This window comes from Caloenas nicobarica, chromosome 12, assembly GCF_036013445.1.
Source record: "Caloenas nicobarica isolate bCalNic1 chromosome 12, bCalNic1.hap1, whole genome shotgun sequence".
In the NCBI taxonomy this organism is placed as follows: Eukaryota; Metazoa; Chordata; class Aves; order Columbiformes; family Columbidae; genus Caloenas; species Caloenas nicobarica.
The window spans coordinates 22,345,477-22,364,541 of NC_088256.1; the positions used below are offsets into that span (position 1 = coordinate 22,345,477).

The 19,065-nt window shown below is 58.0% G+C and overlaps 1 protein-coding gene across 5 annotated transcripts in view; it reads right to left on the reverse strand.

Moving 5' to 3' along the window:
* The window catches only part of STARD8 (StAR related lipid transfer domain containing 8), a 56,052-nt gene that overhangs the window by 29,802 nt on the left and 7,185 nt on the right, over positions 1–19,065 (reverse strand). The window contains exon 1 of one of the 5 annotated variants that reach the window (XM_065643120.1): positions 16,924–17,042. The exons of 2 other annotated variants lie outside the window; for them this stretch is intronic. In XM_065643120.1, coding sequence (XP_065499192.1) covers positions 16,924–17,032 — 109 coding nt within the window. In that variant the 5' untranslated portion in view covers positions 17,033–17,042. Of the gene's footprint in view, positions 1–9,630; positions 9,782–16,923; positions 17,043–19,065 lie in introns of those variants that run through there. 2 more of the 5 variants (XM_065643124.1, XM_065643123.1) reach the window with 2 other exon arrangements.

Here is a 19,065-nt window from a genome sequence, read left to right on the forward strand (position 1 = left end):
CCTGCCGCTGCCAGGGGACCCCCCGTGCCACCCCGCTGCACCTCGGTGTCACCATGGAGCTGAGGCACCCTGAGCAGAGTGGGAGAGGAGCAGGGGGACGTGCAGACCAGGATTCACCCCCGTGTCCCAGGGCAGCCAGGCAGGCACGAGCACCAGGACCTGCAGCTCTTCTTGCCCAGAGCCCTCCCGGTGTGGAGCTCCCGGGGAACCCAGATGGGTTGTGGGGACACCTGGGACAGCTGGCACAGACACCACCATGCCACCCACAGCCAGGAAGAAAAGGCACGTGTCCCTCTTGTGGCAGGTGTCCTTGCGCTGTGGACCATGTCTCACACCTTCCCTAAAAAGCAGAATAAAGGAGTACTTTGGAGAATGAATAAACCCAAGAGTGCAGGTTTGTTTTCCCAATGGGGGTCTTGGAGAACAGCAAACACCACAGCTGTACCAGCTGGGGGGACACACACAGGGCTGCTCCCCACTCCCAGCACCCACACCCGTGCTGCAAAGTGCAGCTTCCAGCTTTTCACCATCAAAACACAGATTCCACCCACCAGCGTCTTAGCAGGCAGTAATGGGAGGTGAGAGCAGCCTCCTGTTTCACCAGCAAACACACCTGTCAGATCTGCAGCAGCCATTCAAGCAGCAGACCGCTGCCTTCTTCAGTCACATTTCCTGTTCAACCATCCTGTGTTAAACTTAATTCATACCTTTTTGCTATCAGAATCAAACACTTAAAATCAAAGCTAACAGTCTGCCAGCACTGGGGTGTGTTCAAGCAGAAGTGGCACCAACCGGCCCCTCCAGGCAGAGTCCAGGTTGAAGAGCGGCCATGAACTGGGGAGTCTGAGCATCGCTGGGGGCAGCGGGCGCTGCCATGGGAACCCTGCAGAGACGCAGCCTCCAGCGAGCCCACAAATGTTTCCAGAGGATATCTACAAAATCCCAGTGCTCCCACCGCATTTCGTGGCCAGGACCACTGCTCCTGGGGCTGCCAGAGCTGAGCGACATTACCGGTGGCCCCGGCGGAGACGGGGCCAGGAGCCAAGGCGAAACAATGAAAACCATTTACAGAGCAGGAAGCTGCATCTGCTGGATGAAACGCTATCTTCAAACAAGACGTGTTTGGATAACTCCAGTTTCATAACTCGCCTCTTCCGATGTTAGGAAATCACAGTAATAAAAAGAAAACAAAATGGGGGAGAAGAAACTTGGCAAGGGGAACAATGGGAGAATTGCTTGAGCCCCAGCACTGCCTCGGAGGTGAGCCCAGCCCACAAGGGATCAGGGACCCAGCACAAGAATAAAGCTCTGATCAAATATCAGTGGGAAGAAGAGTTAACTCTGCACGACAGACATCAAGAGCACTCTAAATTTTGATTATCTTATGTGTTATGGCACTTGCTTGATTTTTTTGTTTTGTTTTTATCAGAAATCAAAGCCATCTTGGGGGAGGGAACAGACTCAGATGGAGGTGGTCAACAATCTCAGCCTTGAGATCCAGCTGCGCTTACCTCCATCATCTCAAAGGTGATGGAAGGGATGGTCTGAAAGGGTGCAAAGGGCTGACAGGTCAACTTTTCTTGGCGTTACCCACTTCCTGGGCAAAGACGGCTCTTTCCCAAGGTTAGCAGTGCTGAATTATGGCGAAGATAAACCTGCCTGCTCCATAAATTCCTAACGCTAACCTCAGGACCCCACAGATGTTAGAGAAGGACTTAACGGTGTCTTAGCAGGTCACTGCTTAGCAGGGAGAAGACAAACACAAGAGCTCCTCAGCTCCAAGCCCAGGGCAGCTGCTCTGACCCGAAACACCATGAATTCCCACCAGAGCTCTGCCCGAGCAGCGAGGCCGACGCGGATCCACAAGAACAAGGGGCATGCAGGGACTGCAAAGGCAGGGCTTGGTAATGGGATTTTGCTCCTATTTTTAAACACTGAGGCTTTAGTGTAAACCAGGGCTTGCTGCTCCCGGCAGCTTCACACCGTTCTGTTTGCTCAGACCCATCTGTGCAAACGGGCGTTTGTGTCCCCGACATCCCGCACGCTGCCGGGACCCCACTCGTCATCCCACTCCTCACCCCGGCCGTCCCACAGCTGCCACCTCCAACAATTTAGGACAAGGAGCCAAAAGCTGAGGTCACTCGGCTGGGGCCACCGGCCCCCTCCCCAGCACCCACCTCCTCTCCCCACCCTCCCCAGTCCAAATATAAACTTGCTTACAGGAAATGCCTTAAAGAAAAGGCACCTCCCTGCGTCCCAAAGAATGCCCAGAAAATAAACTGTCTCTGGACATGAAGGAAATGGCCTTTTTTTAAAAAAAAAAAATCACACTGCAAAGCAGCTTTAACCGTTTCAGTCCCTGCTGCAAACTCAGCCACCCCCGGGACTTTGGAGGTGTCTGCGCTCCAGGCTGGTGACGCCAGAAGAACCTCTTGCCAGAGGTCCCTGCGTCCTGGCACCATCACTGCATCTTGAGCAAAAATGGCCCAAAATCCATAACCCAAATGCAAACTCTGTTTCTGACAAGGAAGAAGGCAAAGCGGCGTGTACTGGGCCAGCCCGCACACCCCCAGCAACACCAGCCCCCAAGCACCGCATCTGCTCTGGCCGGGGTGGGCACACGGCGACAGGTGGAGGCTTAGGAGGTACAAACGCTGCTTTCATGCCAACAGCACTACGCAACACACAAGAAAGAAGAAAGTGAAAAAATTCGGGAGATCCAGGACACAGAGAGGCAGCTGTCTCAGAACAGCTGGTCAAGGAGGCTCCAGAGCAAGCGGCCAGCACGGGGACAGGAGACGAGAGGAGACGAGAGGAGATGAGAGCAGAGCTCACCCTCCCCAGTCCCTGCGGGGAACCCAGGGCATCTGGCATGCTGGGAGAGCCCTGGGACCAACACACCGGCACGGTGGCACCAGCACCGCCGAGGGCACCGAGCACTGCCAGAGCTGCTGGAGATGAGCAGTAGTGGGGCAGGACCAATAGAAAATAACTTGGTGGCAGGATTTGGTAGCATCCCCGTGTGTTTACAAGTCATAAACTGTTTACAGAGAAAATGAATTCTCTGTTGTCCCACTTCTCCGAAGAAGAAAGCTGAGGCAAAGCCTCTCCTGGAGCAGAGTCAGGAGCAAAGCCAAGAGCGCAGCCCAGTTCCCTGCGTTCACAAAATCACTTCCCTTGTCACCGGACCACAACGCCTCCCTAAATGTGCCCCTTCAAAAATGTATACTCAGGGCTTTAAGTCTGAGATGCACAAAGTCGTTTGATACAATTCAGCTGCTGTTGCAAAATGCCTAGAATACTTGTTTTGTTTTTCTGAACGCAGCAGCACTGGCACGGCGGTGCAGCAGAGCTGCAGAGGTGTGCGCGGGGCTGGGCGTGGGAAAGGAAAGGAAAGCAGCGGGGTCAGCTCCCACTGGGCTGGAAAGCCAGTGTACGGCCAGAACATGGTCAGGGTTCAGCACGACATCACACCCACCTCCCGAGAACAGTTTCTGCTCAGTCTCTGCTTTCTTGCCTTGTCTACTGAGGAGTTCAGCACGAGCAGCCCTGATGCATGCAGAACAAGAGCCTCGAGAGCTGGCAGTTCTCCTGGAGAGCGGCACCCAGCGCTCTGGAGAGCTCTGCAGGAGCAGGACGCAGGGTCCAGGAGAGCAGGATTGTGCGAGGACATCCAGCGCTCAAGTCAGCATTGTGGTACCTGAAGCCTCTGGAGATGCCCACACGGAAGGTGCTAAGGGAGAGCAAACCACACAGCAGAGCCGGCAGATGTCCCGTCCGGCTGACGTCGGCAGTTTGAGGACAGACATCCCCAGCGGCTGGATCTGCAGCACCATGAAGAGGCACATGTAGGAACACTGCCCTGGCCTGATGAACCGGGGGAGCCCCCGCGATCCCCCCGCTGCACTGTGCCTGGGATACATCCCATTGGGGCAATAAAAGCCCCTCTAAACCAAAACAGCAAAAACTTCCCAGCAGAACTGCTGCGTGCGCTTGTCAGTGCTGCAGCAGGAGCGGGGCAGCAGGGGTCCCACCGCCCTCAGCCTCGGGATGGGGAGCCGCGGTGTCAGCAGAGAGCCCCACGGCTGCCCAGGGGGCTTGGGGGCTGGTGCCACTGCCCCATCCCTACCTGCTTGTCCCCACATCCCCAACACCCGCACTGGCAGGCACGGCTGGCAGCTCGGGTGACCCCCGCCACGGACCCTGTGCTGCGCTTGAGGGGAGGAAACGCTGCAACGTCCTACAGCAGCACTTGTAAATCATTCATCTGGACTTCAGCTCAGTTTCTGCGGTGCCTGTCCCGCTCCCAGCCGCGTTATAGGGTGGCCACAGCACCCGTCCATCCTCCCAGCAGGACGAGGCCCTGGGCAGACAAACAGCAGATGTACAAGTACCTTCCTCTGCGGAGCTGCCGCCGCTGGTGCCTGGTGCACCACAGAAACTAATGAGGCCACATAACTGTCCAGCAAGAAATGTTCCCTGCCCAAATTAGCAACAAAAGATCAGAATCAGAAACATTTCTCATGGAAGATAAAAAGATTTGGAGACGGGCACAAGGATGCTGAATGAAACACAAAGGAGATAAGGGCTGGCACGGCCAGGCTGGCTCTGCCATGGCCCAGCAAGACGACGCTCTGTCCCTGTCACAGGCGAAGGGTCCCAGGGCTGCAGGGGGACAGGACGGGGACGAGGGGACCCAGGCAGGGCAGTGGGGCACTCCGGCACACAGCAGGTAACAATCACCTCTCTTCTCATGTACAAGCTCAGGCATGCTCAAGTCCTTCAAATCCTTTTTGTTTTTTTAATAGAAGCCCATTATTTTTAACTGGAGGAGAACCGCTGCTTCCTAAGTTCTTGCTGCTGCTGAGACACCACCGCAGCTTCACCCAGGACTTCACCCCGGAGGAATCACAGCCGCAGGTCGTTATGGCTGTTATGTGCCCATTCCCGGAGGGTCACGCAGGGGGCTCTCACCGGGGGCTCTCACCGGGGGCTCTCACCGGGGCCGCCCTCCCCGGGAGGTTCGCTGCGTTCAGCAGCCATGGAGCAACGCCCTGCCTGGGAAAACGACACTCAAACGCTGGCCCTGGCTGCCCAGATGTCCCGCTCTTGCCCAACGGCACTGATGAAACAAGGTCAAGTGCGCTCTGAGTCACCGCGGAGCGTCCCTGTCCTGCAGCCTCGTGACACCCCCGCCTGCCACTGCTGTGGCCAGTTCCAGTTTCGCGGGGAGCAGCAGAGGGAATAGACCCCCAGCCAGCCCCGTGTCCTCTGCCTCCCCTCTCCCTGCGCTCCCCCCGCAGCCCCGCTGCCAGCCACCCCGCTGCGGACACTGGTCCCTGCTGGGAAGGCAAAGGGCTGGATGAGGGGCAGGTCCCCTGGTCCCCCTGTCCCCCCTGCACAGTCGCACAGGAGGCTGGCAGTGCAGGGATAGATCCCTCCACTCTGCAGATTTACTGCCCTGGCTCTGCAAACGCCTGGTTTCCAGCTGGCAGCTGCTCTAGGGCCGTGGGTTGACCTCATCCCCCCAAAACCCACGTCAACCAGCGGTTGGAGTCCCCCGCAACGGCGCGGTGGGAGCGTTTTGTTGCCGTTCCTACAGGGAATGGGGAGAGAACGTGACTGCTCTGTGCTGCACCAGACGAAAGCACATTCAGAAACCCAACTAGTGCCCTTGAGAGCAGCAAAAGTGTTCTTAAAAAATTAATTGGGGGGGAGGGAGAAATGGAGAGTAGAATCCCCATCGTGTACCTTTGCAAATAAATGGCACTTGGTCAGTGGCACGCTTGCGGGTCGGATGCGCACTGTCCCACTGCCACCTGTGCAGAGCCCAGCACAGGCTCCCGCAAGTGCAGCCACCTCTGGCAATAGTGGCATTAATCACTTGTGCCCTGGAGCTCTGAACGGCGGTCCCGAGGCTGCTCCCGCACGGCACAGCAGGGCTGGGAGTGCCCGGAGGCACGGGCTCTGCAGCCACATGCGCACCCTGCACTCGGATGCGTTCGCTCCCAGATGAAGCGCAGGAATCCCCAAGACATTCTGGCTCCGGCGCTGAGCCCCAGGGGCCAGCAGTGTGACATCCCAGCAGGACACCCCTCCTGCTCTCAGCCCACACACAGCAAAGCACCCCCAAGGCTGACGTTACCTCCAACCCAGTGATGTTACCTCCATCCCAGTGACGTTACCTCCATCCCAGTGACCACCCCAAGCTCCCGCTGCCATCCCTGCACCGAGCACAGCACTGGCAGGCACAACAGCAAGGATTTTCCCGCTGGCTTAGCTCCCAAACCCCACACAACTGCTCGACCCGGCTCGAAGAGACTCTGCAAGGGACCAGCCTGCACCTCAGCAGCTGCACCTCATGTGCACAAGGTGTGACACCAAACCACAGCCTGGCCACCAGGTTTTGGTGACCCCAAGCTCCCCCTGACCAGTGGCAGCAATTTGTGACACAGACCAGGACATCTCAGTGGGACCCAGGAGATGGACACCAGGAAGATAAAGAAGAGGATGGTTGAGCTCAGCGACGGGGCAGCACAAGGAACTCAAGCTGGCAACGTGACTCTGTGCAGCGGGATACGGGGCGGCTGAGCCCCCAGGGAAGGTCCGCCAAGCTGCTGCGCCTGTCACAGCCCGTTCCCAGTGCCAGCCGCTAACGTTTACTCTGCCTGTGACTAGCACCGGGTGACAAGTGCCCTTTTCTGATAAGGGAACCTTCAACTGGCTTGACAAACAGCTCTGCCGCTGCGCAGGGCCGTGCCCACGTGGCACGGGGACCCTGTCGATGATTAACCGAGCAGCGGGGCAGAGCCGCGCGTTGGCGAGATACCCGCCCGCGGGCGTCACAGCTCAGCAACCAGGGCTGGGGGCTGGACACCCGGGACACAGCGGGAGCCGCATCCTGCGGGCTCGGGGTTGGCACCCGGGTCCCATCGGGGAGCACCAGGCAGAGGGACGAGCACGGAGCAGGGCCAGCGTGGCTCTGCACCCCGAACGGGCCTTAGCGGAGAACGCTGCAAACAACGTGCCAAATCAATCAGAAAGTAAACAGACAGTGAAAACTGGCAAGCCACCGCTTCCTGCACCAGAAAAAGAACTCCTTGCTGGAAATGTAGGAAAAGACTCTGCCTCTTTAAATTTCTGTGCCCAGCCCTGGCAGCCTGGAAAAGTTAATATAATTATCCGGAGGTGACTTTCAGAAAGGCTCACACAAGAAGGGTTATTGTGGCTCAATCATTAACCGGGTGGGAGACCCCCGGCCTTGCAGGAATGTGGCCGGCGCTGCCAGCGCTGCGGCTGCTCCCTGGAGCTCGGCTCAGGGGTCGAGGGACGGCTCCTCCCCGCCAGCCCTGGCCACCGACCTGGGCAGCCTCCAGCCGCCCTCCAGCATGGCCTCTCTTCCAGGAAGGGCGTGAGGATGAAGGAAAGCTGAGAAATGAGACAACCCAAATTCCACGCAGACACCCCGTTGCCACACTTGCCTCAGCTCCCAGCTCGGCTGGCCCAGGCGGTGCCGGCAGCACCCAGGTTTGGGGTGTTGCTGCTCCAGGCAGCTCTCGCATGGGCACAGCACGGGACAGGAGACCAGGCGAGAGCAACGGCATCCCGGCTCTGCAGCCTCGTGCTGCCCCTGAAAGCCTGGCACAGCCCAACACCCCACTCAGCTTTCAGCCCTGGGCTCTGGCAAGATACTTCACCAGATCTGGTGGGCAGAGGGATGGAGCAATGTCTCCGTTATCAGGCTGGTGGAGATGGAAGGAGATGCCCATGTTATCTGACACACCGCTGGGCTGGGCTGGCACGCTACCTGTATTTGGAGGATTAAACTCCCACAGATCTCTGAATGCAAAAGCCCTGCAAAAACCACGCAATATGCAAATTCAAGTCTGCAAACCCTTGCAACAGGCAAACTGTCTGGGGCTCTTCAAGACATGACCAGCCTAAGGCAGGGGACTCGGTTCTCCTCTCTGCTGACAATGGCTCCCCCTGCTCCCGCAGCTGCCCCTGCTGCTCACAGTCACACAGTGGCCGCTGCTGCGCCCTCGGGGAAAGGGCAACCTTTCTGTCCTCTCCTTGGCTTCCATTGACTTTGAGAACCTTCAAATCTTTTTGAAATTAGTACAGAAACCAAGGGGAAGTACTGAAGCACCCTTAGGCAGAACCATATTTTGTCCTCTTACGAAACTAAATTGCTGGCAGCCTGTCCCATGCATATACTCAGGTTTTGACATTTGAGGCAATGCAGACGAGGAACACTTAACAGAAGCACGACTGGATTTATTCAGTTGGTCTTTTATTAGAAAAGCATTTCTCAGAGGAAGCACAAGCACATGAAGTGAATGTGAGCATCTCCTCAGAAGCCAGGTTTGATATTTGCTCTGCTTTGGGACTTGGATGTTTTGTCACATAAGGAAATTACCAGCAGGCTTTTGGCACAAAGGTGAAGGCTAATTTTCTCCCTACAAGAAGGGAGAGAAGCTGACGGGCTTTGAGCGGAGCCGTGTCCCCAGCCCAGCTCCCTGCCAGGACCTGCTGTGCCCGCAGCGTTGCCGCCTCTCTGAACTGCGCTTCAGTTAAAATGTAAATGGAAAAAAGCACATTCATTGATAAGAACCAAAGTATGCACATGGAAAAGAATGCAGACTTCTGCCAATAACGTCATATGTGCTCTGACATCCTATGACTGTACGAGGGTCTTTAAAAGAAGAGGCTACTCTGCACCAAGGAGCTGTTTTAAAACACAAACCACAGAACCAAACGCACAAAGAGCTGATGTTTAATTTAGCCACAATCAAACAACCCTGAAAAAACAGCCTCTCACCTTGGCAGCACACTCTGACAGATTACTGCTCGTTCTCAACGTGACAAACTATGCACGCATGGCAAACCCGTTTCTACCCAAGACAAAGGTCTCCATGAGAAATGATCAACTGGAAACACATGCCCATAGCACTGAAACCTAGAACGCGGAGTCCAGCCTCCCCCCGCCACAGCGCAAGTGCCTGATCCGGAGCCTCCTGACGTCAATGCAGCTTTTCCATGAACTCACTGGCTCTCTGGATCAGACGGCAAATCTGCGCTTTTCCAGCCACCGATTTCACCGTCAGTAATCCCAGGTGGCGGAGGGGTGAAGAGGAGCCCTGAGACACCGCGGGCAGCGCAAACCCCCCAGCGAGCCCATTTGCATCTCCCCACCAGTTTAGCAACAGTTCTGCTGGCAGTGAACGTGCTGAAGGAGCCATCAGCCTCCCCGCCAGCCCCACCGGACTCACCCCACGCATGGCTGTGACTCAGCCGGGGAATGATGGGGACCCACCAACAGCTCGAGTATGTCAGGAACCGTGTGCCAGCTCCGAGCCTCTCCTCCTCCCCAGCTAAGAAAAGCCAGGTCGTACCGACACACAGACACCCCGCGCCGAGCAGCAGAGAACCCCGACGGCAGTTTGCTGCCCCTGGAAGCAGCTCCTGGCAGCGCGGGCTGAGCAGCATCCTCCCGAGGGGCAGGCGGCGGAGCGCCGGCCGCGACCTTCCGAAATCCGCCCCTCTGCTGCCCTCTTACCCCACACACACATCTCCCCCCACACACACACCGCCACACACGGCCAGAGGACCCGCAGGTTTCTGCTTTACCTTCGGGCTGCGCGGCGCCTCCGCCAAACCCGCGCGTTCCGGGGGGAACTGCCGAGTCCCGGCGGGCGGAGAGGAGGAGGAGGAGGACGATGAAGGGGGGCGGCGTGGGGGGACCCGCGGCGCCGCCGCGGGCAGCGGGCGGGCTCGGTGCGGGCCGGTGCCAGCCGCGGCTCCGGCCCTTGTCGCTGTGAGCGCGGCAGGTGCGGGGCCGGGACGCGGGTCCCGCCGGCTCCGCCCGCCCGGCTCCCGCCACCGCCCCCGGGGCCGCCCGCCGCCCGCCCCCGGGGCCGCCCGCCCCGGCAGCCCCGGGTCTGCAGGGCCGGCACACGGAGCAGCACCACACGGGACACCCCGGCTCGGCAACCGCCACCAGCGCTCCGGAGCCAAGAGGAACCGAAATGCGGGTCCCCAGCTCCGGGCTGCGAGGCTGAAGCTCCCGAGCCTGCGCCACGCACGGACAGGACAAACCGTGGAGCCACGTCGGCTGCAGCCTGGCGAAGGGGCTGCCACGACACGCGTGAAACCCAGCGCGATCTCAGCCCCCGTGCATGGCCCGCACTGTGTCCCCCCCACTCTGCGTCCAGACCGGCAGCAAGTGCAGGGCCTGGCCTGGCCCCAGCGGCACTGCCAGCGCGGGCTGGGGCTGGCAGCTCCGGCACAGGGACACCAAACAGCTGCAGCCGCCCCGAGCACCCGGGAGGGTCCCTCGGGCTGTTCCCCCCAGAGACGAGCCCCAGGACGGTTTCTGGACTGATGCCCGGCTGTCCCCAGCTCTCCCTGCCCATCAAACAAAGCAAGTGGCAAAAGCAGGGCTGCAAGCTGCAGCAAGGCGCCAACAACCCTCCTCACACTGCAGGGGTTGTTTGCTGGTAGTTACTCCTCCGACAGGACAGGGCGAGGAAGATCCTTCCCACACCTCACACGTGGTTTTTTGGCCTCGTTTCTGCATCCCAAACCTGTGTGATGTCAGATGGGACCAGCCACAGACTGTATGCAAGAATGTGAAGAAGAAAATGGGGAATAGGGTCTGGAATAGAGGGGTTAAGAGGAAAAAAAAGTGTTTAAGGTGGACCTGAGGGAGGAACTTTGTGGCAAATGGGAGGCAAAGGGGCTGGAGGGCATGGAAGCACCAGCCTGAGAGCAGAGTGAGAAGCAGAGAGGAGTCAGAGCATGAGACAGACAGCAGGACACTGGGCGGGGGGCTGGACAGTGAACACAGAGCACAGATGCAAAGCAAGGAGAGGCAGGCAATGTGATTTGGTGTGGGGATGGCCAGAGACGCAGGAGAGACCAAGTACATTATAAGGATGCCACAAACTTGCTCTTCTCTTGATATTACTGGCAGGGGTTGGAGTATTGCTCAAGCACCTTAACATGTGAGGATCAGGGGGAAAAAAACTGAGGTTTTTTCCATTGTTTTCATAGTCCAAGAGGCTTTTGATGCACTTCTCCTTCCTTCCCCAGCCCCAAGCTCCTGACCCTCCTCCCACCAACCTCCAGACTGCCTCTGCCCTGTCCCCCCGCCACAGCCCTCGCCTCTGGAGGAAGGGGCTCTCAGCACAAGCCTCTGAATGAGGCCCTTGTGGACTTGAAAGTCTTCCTACATCTTTGTGCAAGGGAGCCTCTCATCAGCTGGGGACAGGGGTGGCCGGGGGGTCAAGGGCTCCTGCTGCTGGGGAACAAGCAGCCGATGCCACCCCCGTAATCAGCCACAGCGAAGGGAGCAACTGGTGATCTGCACTGGTGGAGATCGGTGGTAACTAAACCAAGGAGGGATAGAGGCTGCGAGCACCCGCTACAGAGCCACAGGCAGATGAGGGGTCAGAAGGGGGGTCAGTATCAGGAACCCAGCCGAGCCTCAACCCCCCAAGTACCAACATCCACAAAATGCTGCTCCCCAGGAGGCAGGAGGGTGACAGAATGGGGTGGAGGGGGAGCAAAACCTCTGGAAACAGAGGATGGGTGCAAAGCCTCGGGGTGCTGAGCACCATGCCAGCACCCCAGCGGATGGCTTGGACAGATATTTCACTCTGGACATATGAGTGGGAAAGGGACAGAGGCAGAAAGATGCGGCACTGTTCCCAGCGTGGGGAGCACGGCTGGTGAGGGCAAAGCTCACAACACTGTGTGCTGCTGTGGGCACCTGCGCTCAGGCGGCCCCAGCCACATGGTGATGGCCAGTGGAAAAATCACTCATCTCACAGGAGGATTTCAAGCATTTTCCACCCATTTCCTCATGCAAAGCGGGAACAGGGAGGGTGTGGGGGCAGAGAGGCAGGAAATCTCCTGGAGACGCTGAGCTATAAACAGGCAGCACAGAGGGCAGGACCGAAGCGGCTGGTCCCACGCAGACCCCGCGGGCACACTCTTGCACCAGGAAAGCCAACGCAGACGCTGGGAGGAGCAGAAACAGCGCATACCGCACGCTCCCCCCGCGCCACCCCCATGAATGGGCGGCATTCACACCCCGCGATATTAATAGTTCCCAGCGTACTGCCGAGGAATGGCAGAGCGCCTGCGGGCTTGTCTCCGGCCGCCCCGCCGCCTGCACGGGGCACCCCGTGTGTGTGTCTGTGTGTGTGTGCACACGCATGTGCTCACACAGGCACCCAGCACAGGGGTTAATGCTGCCTGCGCCCAGCACACCCACCAGGAGCTGCCAAGCAGAGGGAGCAGGGATGGAACGGGCTGGGACACGCTGCCCTGGGCAGGGCAGGAGGAACCGGGGCTGCCGGGGGGTGGAGGTGCCTGCCCAGCCCCGGGTAACCACCACCAGCAAGGGGAGAGGGATTAGGGTGGTCCTAAAGGGCGTCATTGAGAAGGGACAAGAAAAAAAATCCAACAAAGGCCCTTTTGGGCTGGCTGGACACTAGGAAAAACATCAAGAAGGGTGAACAGGCTGCAGAGCTGCCTCATATTCTCAGCAGAGAGGGTGGGGGCCACCCGCTGCTTGGGACACCCAGACCTAAACCCAGTAACAGGATCAAAGGAATGACCTTGGCCAGGTCCTTACAGGAGGCTGCAAACAGCACCCCAAGCTCAGCAGGCAGACAGGGCTGAGCAAGAGGAGCCACCTCAGTCGTGCACCCAGGGAATGCCAGGCTGAATCCTGACCCGACCAGTGCAGAGCACTGAGCACAGAGCCTGGCCCAAGCACCGACAGCCTGGCCTAAGCACAGAGCCCGGCCCAAGCACCAACAGCCTGGCCCAAGCACCGACAGCCTGGCCCAAGCACCGAGCCCAGCCCAAACACCAACAGCCTGGCCCAAGCACAGAGCCCGGCCCAAGCACCAACAGCCTGGCCCAAGCACCGACAGCCTGGCCCAAGCACCGAGCCCAGCCCAAGCACCAACAGCCCAAGCCATAGACCCAAGTTCAAGGCATTTTTGGGTGAGCTGTTCATTCTGCCTGCACTTCAGCCCCGCTTCTGCTGCCTCCTCACCTGTCAGTGCTCAAGGCGCAGGGCTGAGCTCTTCTCTCTGGCAAACAATGACAGTGCGAGGGAATGGCAGGAAGATGCGCCAGGGGAGGGGCAGTTGGACACGAGGAAAAGGTTCTTCACCCAGAGGTGCTGGACACTGGAACAGGGCCCCAGGGAGGTGTCCCGGCCCCAACCTGACAGTGTTCAAGAAGAGACTGGACAACGTCCTCAGACACACGGTGTGAGCTGTGGGGTGTCCTGTGCAGGGACAGGAGCTGGACTCGATCCTGGTGGGTCCCTTCCAACCCAGGGCATTCTAGGATTCTATGATTTTATGACAATCCTTCCCTGCTCTGGGCCAGCTCCAGCAGGGACACTGGCCGGGCCGTGTGGCACCTGCAGCCCAAGGCTGGTTAAAGGGACAGAAGTCACCCCCAGCCGCACACCCAACAGCTCTGGTGCTGATGCCTGATTAATTGAGCTGGACCCGCAGTTCCCTGTGCCAAACACCCCCCGGCACCCGGGGACAGAGCAGCTCCAGATGTGACAGGGACACGGACACACGTGGCTGATCATCCCACCCCGCCGGGGGTGCAGGGGGAGCAAGGGGGCGCTTCCCCGGGCCCAGCCGCCCGGAGCCTGCAGGGGCTCAGCCCCCGCCCCGCCCGCTGCAGCCCCGGCCCCGTTCAACCAGCCCCGTTCAACCGGCCCCGTTCAACCGGCCCCGCTCACGCCGGCCCCGTTCAACCGGGAGCAGCCGCGGGAGATGGCGCCCTCTGCTGGCCACGCCCCGCAACACCCCGGCACCGGAAAACGCCCTGGAAAAGGCAAAAATGGTAAAACGGCTCAAAGAAGGGGGGGAAAAAAAAAATCATATGAATGCATGGGAAAAGCAGCTTCGCTCCAGCTGACCCCCCGCCGCGAAAGGCAGACCCACGCATCCCCGTGAACCCATCCCGAGGTGGCCAGTGCCTGCTGCTCTTCTTCCAACAACCAGAATAAACAGGGAAAAAAAAAAAAATAAAGTTTTCTTTCAGGTGTATAAATAAAACCCAACAGAACTGAACAAAACAGAAGTGGGTGTCCTGGGATAATTTTATGCACAAACACATGCTCAGGGGACTCTTGCACTGCTAACACAAGCGTTCTTCATGTTTCACATTTTTCCCCTGCCCCAGTTGGAGAACAGGAGAAGCCCACAACATTTTCACATGAACTGGCTTCTTCCGGGTTAACCCCCCATCAGAGCTGGGCCCAGCCTGCACTTGCCACCCTCTCCCACCTTGGAGTGCTGGATTTATTTCTCTATCTGGCCACCCTTGTTCGCTTTTCTCAGTCCCCCGCTATTGAAGCAGCCACCTACACCGCTGCCACGGCAGCCCTTGGGGTCCCCAGTGAGAGCCCCACGAGGAGCCCCCACCCAGCAGAGCACCCCCGACACACCTGCCAGCGCACACCCACCACGGGGCACTGCAGGCGGGTCTGTGCCCTTCAGAGCGTGTGGATCCACACAGATCTGTGCAGGGTACAGGGGTGTTATTCAGAAAGAGGGATCTGGCATCAGGCATCCCACACAAGGCTCCAATACCACAAAACAGGAGAGGAGCTGCCTACTCCTGCCCACTTCAGAATCTTTCTGCAGCGCAGATAACCCAGAAACCACCTTTGTCCCAGCCGCCAGCCCTGGCCCTTGCAGGACGGTGTCTGGGGATGCTCCAGCAGCACAGTGAGCAAGCTGGCTCCAGCTGAGAGGAGGAGGATGGCTCCAATATCCTTATTTACAACAGGAAAATCAAGGGAAAGAAGTTAACGGGCACACACAAAATAGCAGATGGAGCCAGTCCCACCAGCTGCACAAGTACATCAGGCAGGATTTCACCCATACTGAATTCCCCAGCTTCCAAGGGAGGAGGGCGAGAGGGAGGAAAAGGGAAACTCAGAGACATACACACAACAGCATCATTCATGGGAGCTGATTTTGTGCAACAAGGGTCCTGTGTCTGGCCCAGAGCTCTAGGCAATTAAAGCAGCAGCCACAGATCTCCGAGAAACAGCAGGAATTTATCTGAGGAATCCGGATTATGTGGCCACTGCTGAACCAGAGCAAAAAGCCTCCAGCTCCTGGAAAGTAAACACGTTAGCAAGCAATGAGAAGAGCAAGCAGCTAAATTACCCCAACTGTTTCTGGTTCACCCACCCATGCTGGAGCCTCCTCCCGTTACATCGAGTTGGGGGTGACTGCTGCTGGTCCTCCCTCCATGCAAACATGACCACCAAGGGGATGGGGAGGACCCAGGTCCCCCAGTCCACACGTGGGCTCTGCCATAGCAGGCAGAGGAGCAGCCTGGCAGAGGAGATGGCACCTTGTTTGCAATCAGGGGCACGAGCGATGCCAACCACTGCGGGACTGCTACAGGGACATGCAGCAAACCAGGACGGTTTGTTGTTTCAGAGACAGGAGTGCTGGTTTGCAAGTCTAAGAAAGTGGTTGTCCATTCTGCTCCAGCCTCAGGAAGCACATACAGGGCTTACAAAGACAAAAGAAAAGAGACAAGATACTGATTAATCTCTTGGAAATTTTACTGGCACATCTGGCTCCTGGGAGCAACTACAGATCCTGTGGGTGATCCTTGAAGAGGATTTGTGGCTGCTCTCCCAGCTCTTCTGTGGGTCATCCCAAAAGAACCTCTTGCCCCGCTGGGCCGACAGCCCCTGGCACATTTTGGGCCATTCCTGAAGTGATTGTTCAACAGCAGGAGGAACAAGCCTCGAACACAAGCCTCAGGGCAGGTACAAGATGTAATTCTTCACTGAGCATCACAGCTGACTGAGGAACTGAGCCACAGTGGTTCCTCTTTCACACAACCCAAAATAAATTGCTTTCAAGATTGTTATCCACACACTGCATCACAGTCATCTTTAAAAGCCACATCAAAGCAGTTTTAGCACTGGAGTTCCAAACGAATACAAATTCCGTAAGCAGTTTAACGGTCTAAATAAAAAGACTGATACAAGCATCAACACATTATCAAATACATAATAATGCCCCTGTTTTTATGAAAACTGTGGGGTTTTTTTCTCCTCATGCCCCTCAGGTGGGTGATCTGCTTTACCAGTTGGCTCAGGACAGACACCCCTCGGCTTTGGGAATCCCAGCTCCTCACCCACCAGGAGAGGGGCTCAGAGCGAAGCCCCCCGCTCCTCCGCTCCCAGTGTCTTCAGCAGTAATGACAGAGACTGAGGGCCGCAGCAGCACTGGGACATGCCCGCCCTGTCCCGGTCCCTAGCACGGAGCTGGCAAACAGAGCAGGGTTTGAACCTGCAGTACTGAAGTGACAAGGCTCACGCTCTTCCTCATACAGACATCCTTACGAGCCATCAGAAACACATTAAACCTCCCCAGCACTGCCGCTTTCCTCGGGGACATCAGCAGACACCACCTGTCCCTCCTGCCACACCGGGAACACCCGCATCAGCCGCTGAGACACAGCAGGCAGAGAGACACCTGGCCAGAACATCACCAAATTCACACTATTTTAGACCAGAAGGGAAGCAAACCCCCAGGCCCCTCTCAGCCCACATTTTCAGGCCACACTCTGCCTTCTGCATCCCACCTGCACTGCCTTTCCTGTGCCCACCTTCTCCCGCAGCCCCGGCTGCTGCCCCCTGCGCTCCCCAGCACCAGCTGCACCCACCGCCCAGCCCCCCGGGCCGGACCGGGCTGACCCCCCCAGCAAACAGCGAGGCCGGTCCCTCCCGCCCCTCCGCGCCGCTGGGATGGGGAGCGAGGAAGAGGAGGAAGAGGAGGAAGGGGAGGAAGAGGAGCCGGGGCTCTGCCAGGGCCCGACAGAACGGTCCCGTCCCGCACTCACCTGCCCGCCCGCGCCGTGCCCGGCCCCCCCCGCAGGGAGCAGCGGCCGCTGCGCGGCGGAGCCGCAGCCCCAGGGACCGCCCGGAGCCCCCGGCCCGGCACCGGCCCATCGCTCCGCGGCCGGACGGGCAGCGGCGGCGGCTCCTCCCCCGCACCCCGCGGCCCCGCCGCCCCCTCCCTTTCCGCCGATTGCCTCCCCCCGGCGGAGACTCACAAGCCGTTCCTCCGGCAGAGGAAGCCGCTCGCCCCGGGAGAAGGCTCCCGCTCTCCTCCTGCCTCCCGGTCCTGCCCCGCTCGCCCCGGGACCCGCAGCATCCCGGGCGCGCAGCCCCGGGCCGGGCCGGGGCTGCCGTGGCCAGAATACGCTGCCCGCGAGCCAGCTCGGCTCCTGCCGGCACCAGCGCCAGCTGCCAAGGTCAACGTGAAGATGATTCACATGTTCCACATTTCATCTGCATCCACCTAACACTGAGTCACCAGTGGTCTGGCCCCACGCAGCACCGGCGTACCTGGGAACGCACTCACTCCCGAGGACGTTTCAGGCAAGATTCAGAGTCTCTTCATTAAGAAGAGATGTAACCAACATGATCAGACTGGCCTGCAAACACCTCACACCCTTCCTTCTCTCATCTGACCTCTCAGGCTTTGAAAAGAAAACCGCAGGAGTATTACAAAGCACACAAAGGCCGTGGTTGCACAGCCCAGAGCCTCCTCCACTTCCAGCAAAGTTCTCTCCAGAAGTACAGATGAGTTATTTCAGACACAGGAAACATTACCTTTCCTTGCATTTTTAATGCAGCTCACATGTCAAAGCTGTTACCAAAGCTAAACCATTGTACAGCCAAACCTTTCTCTCAGTTTTCAATGTATTTTCTCATCATATTTTTAGGGAAGTAACCACACTCAAAACTTCCCTCTTGACCCTTTCGGCCTCGTACAAACTACCCAGAGGCTGCAGATACAAACGTACTTTCTTGCCCGCAATTTATTTCCAATCTGTCTCAATCGCTTCTTGCTGCCATGGGAAAATCTTGGCGACACGCTGGGCACAGGGCGGCCAAAGGGGCCTTTTCCCAGCTCATTCTCTGCACTCCCCAAGCGCCCGGCAGCCCGGCCGACATGAGGAAAACCCTCGCTCTAACCAAGGCTCTTCCGCTCGGCCCTTCAAAGAAAATCACCCAGTTTGTGATAGGATCCTGCTGTTCAGAGGTGGAATCTGCGTTTGGTTAGCTACAGGAAACGGAAAAGCTTCCAGACCCTGAAATTAAAGCCCCAGAAGGATGAAGGGGATGAGCTGGGGGATGGGAATCAGTTACTGCAGCAGCCCCTGAGTTTCAGAGTTACAGAAGGTGTTATAGGCAGAAGGGGAACAAGGACAAGAAATGGTCTCATTTCGTGGGCTGGAGGGGCCTCTTACCCCTAAGAAATCATTTCCCCATGATCATTTGTTGGAAAAGCTGGCCAAGTTGGTTTTGACTTTCTTTTAAAGTATTTTTTCTCATTTAATGTTTTCAGCTTGTTTCTCAGGAGCTGGTCATGGCGGGACGAGCGCTCAGCAGCAGGGGGGCAGAGGGGGTGGAAAAGGGGGGCTGATCCAGCAGCCTTTGCCTGTTTGCCAAAAGAGCACAAAGGTGACACCAGAACGAACCGAAAGTGTTCAAAATTGCTGTAGGCCAAGATATAAAGCAGAGTCCTGTGCGTGCCCAGATCACTGCCGTGGTGGTTCCTGTTAATTAACCAAGGTTATAATTCCATGCTTGGCTCCGTGGGTTTCTATGAGAGTTCTCTGCAGGGAAGCAGCAGCACGAGGACAGTGGCTCTGGGGACACGGGCGGGTGTTGTGGGGGCAGCGCCGGGGCCAGCAGCGCTTGGCACAGCACCAGGCGTGTTGTGTTGGAGCCACCAACCCATAAATGTCCCCAGGCAGTGACCCACGGGGACAGCAGGAAATGTCAGAGCTGGCGGCCTTGGCTCTGCCCAGAGGCTTTAGCACCAGCCTAATTTCTTGGGGAAATTAAACCAATATGGATAAATACATATCAAAGAACTCAGCGGTTCAAAAATAACCTCCAGGGTTCACTGAGGAGGCTGGAAAGGAAACGCTGGAGATGGTGTCTCGAGCCTCAGGAGATGCTGTCCCCAG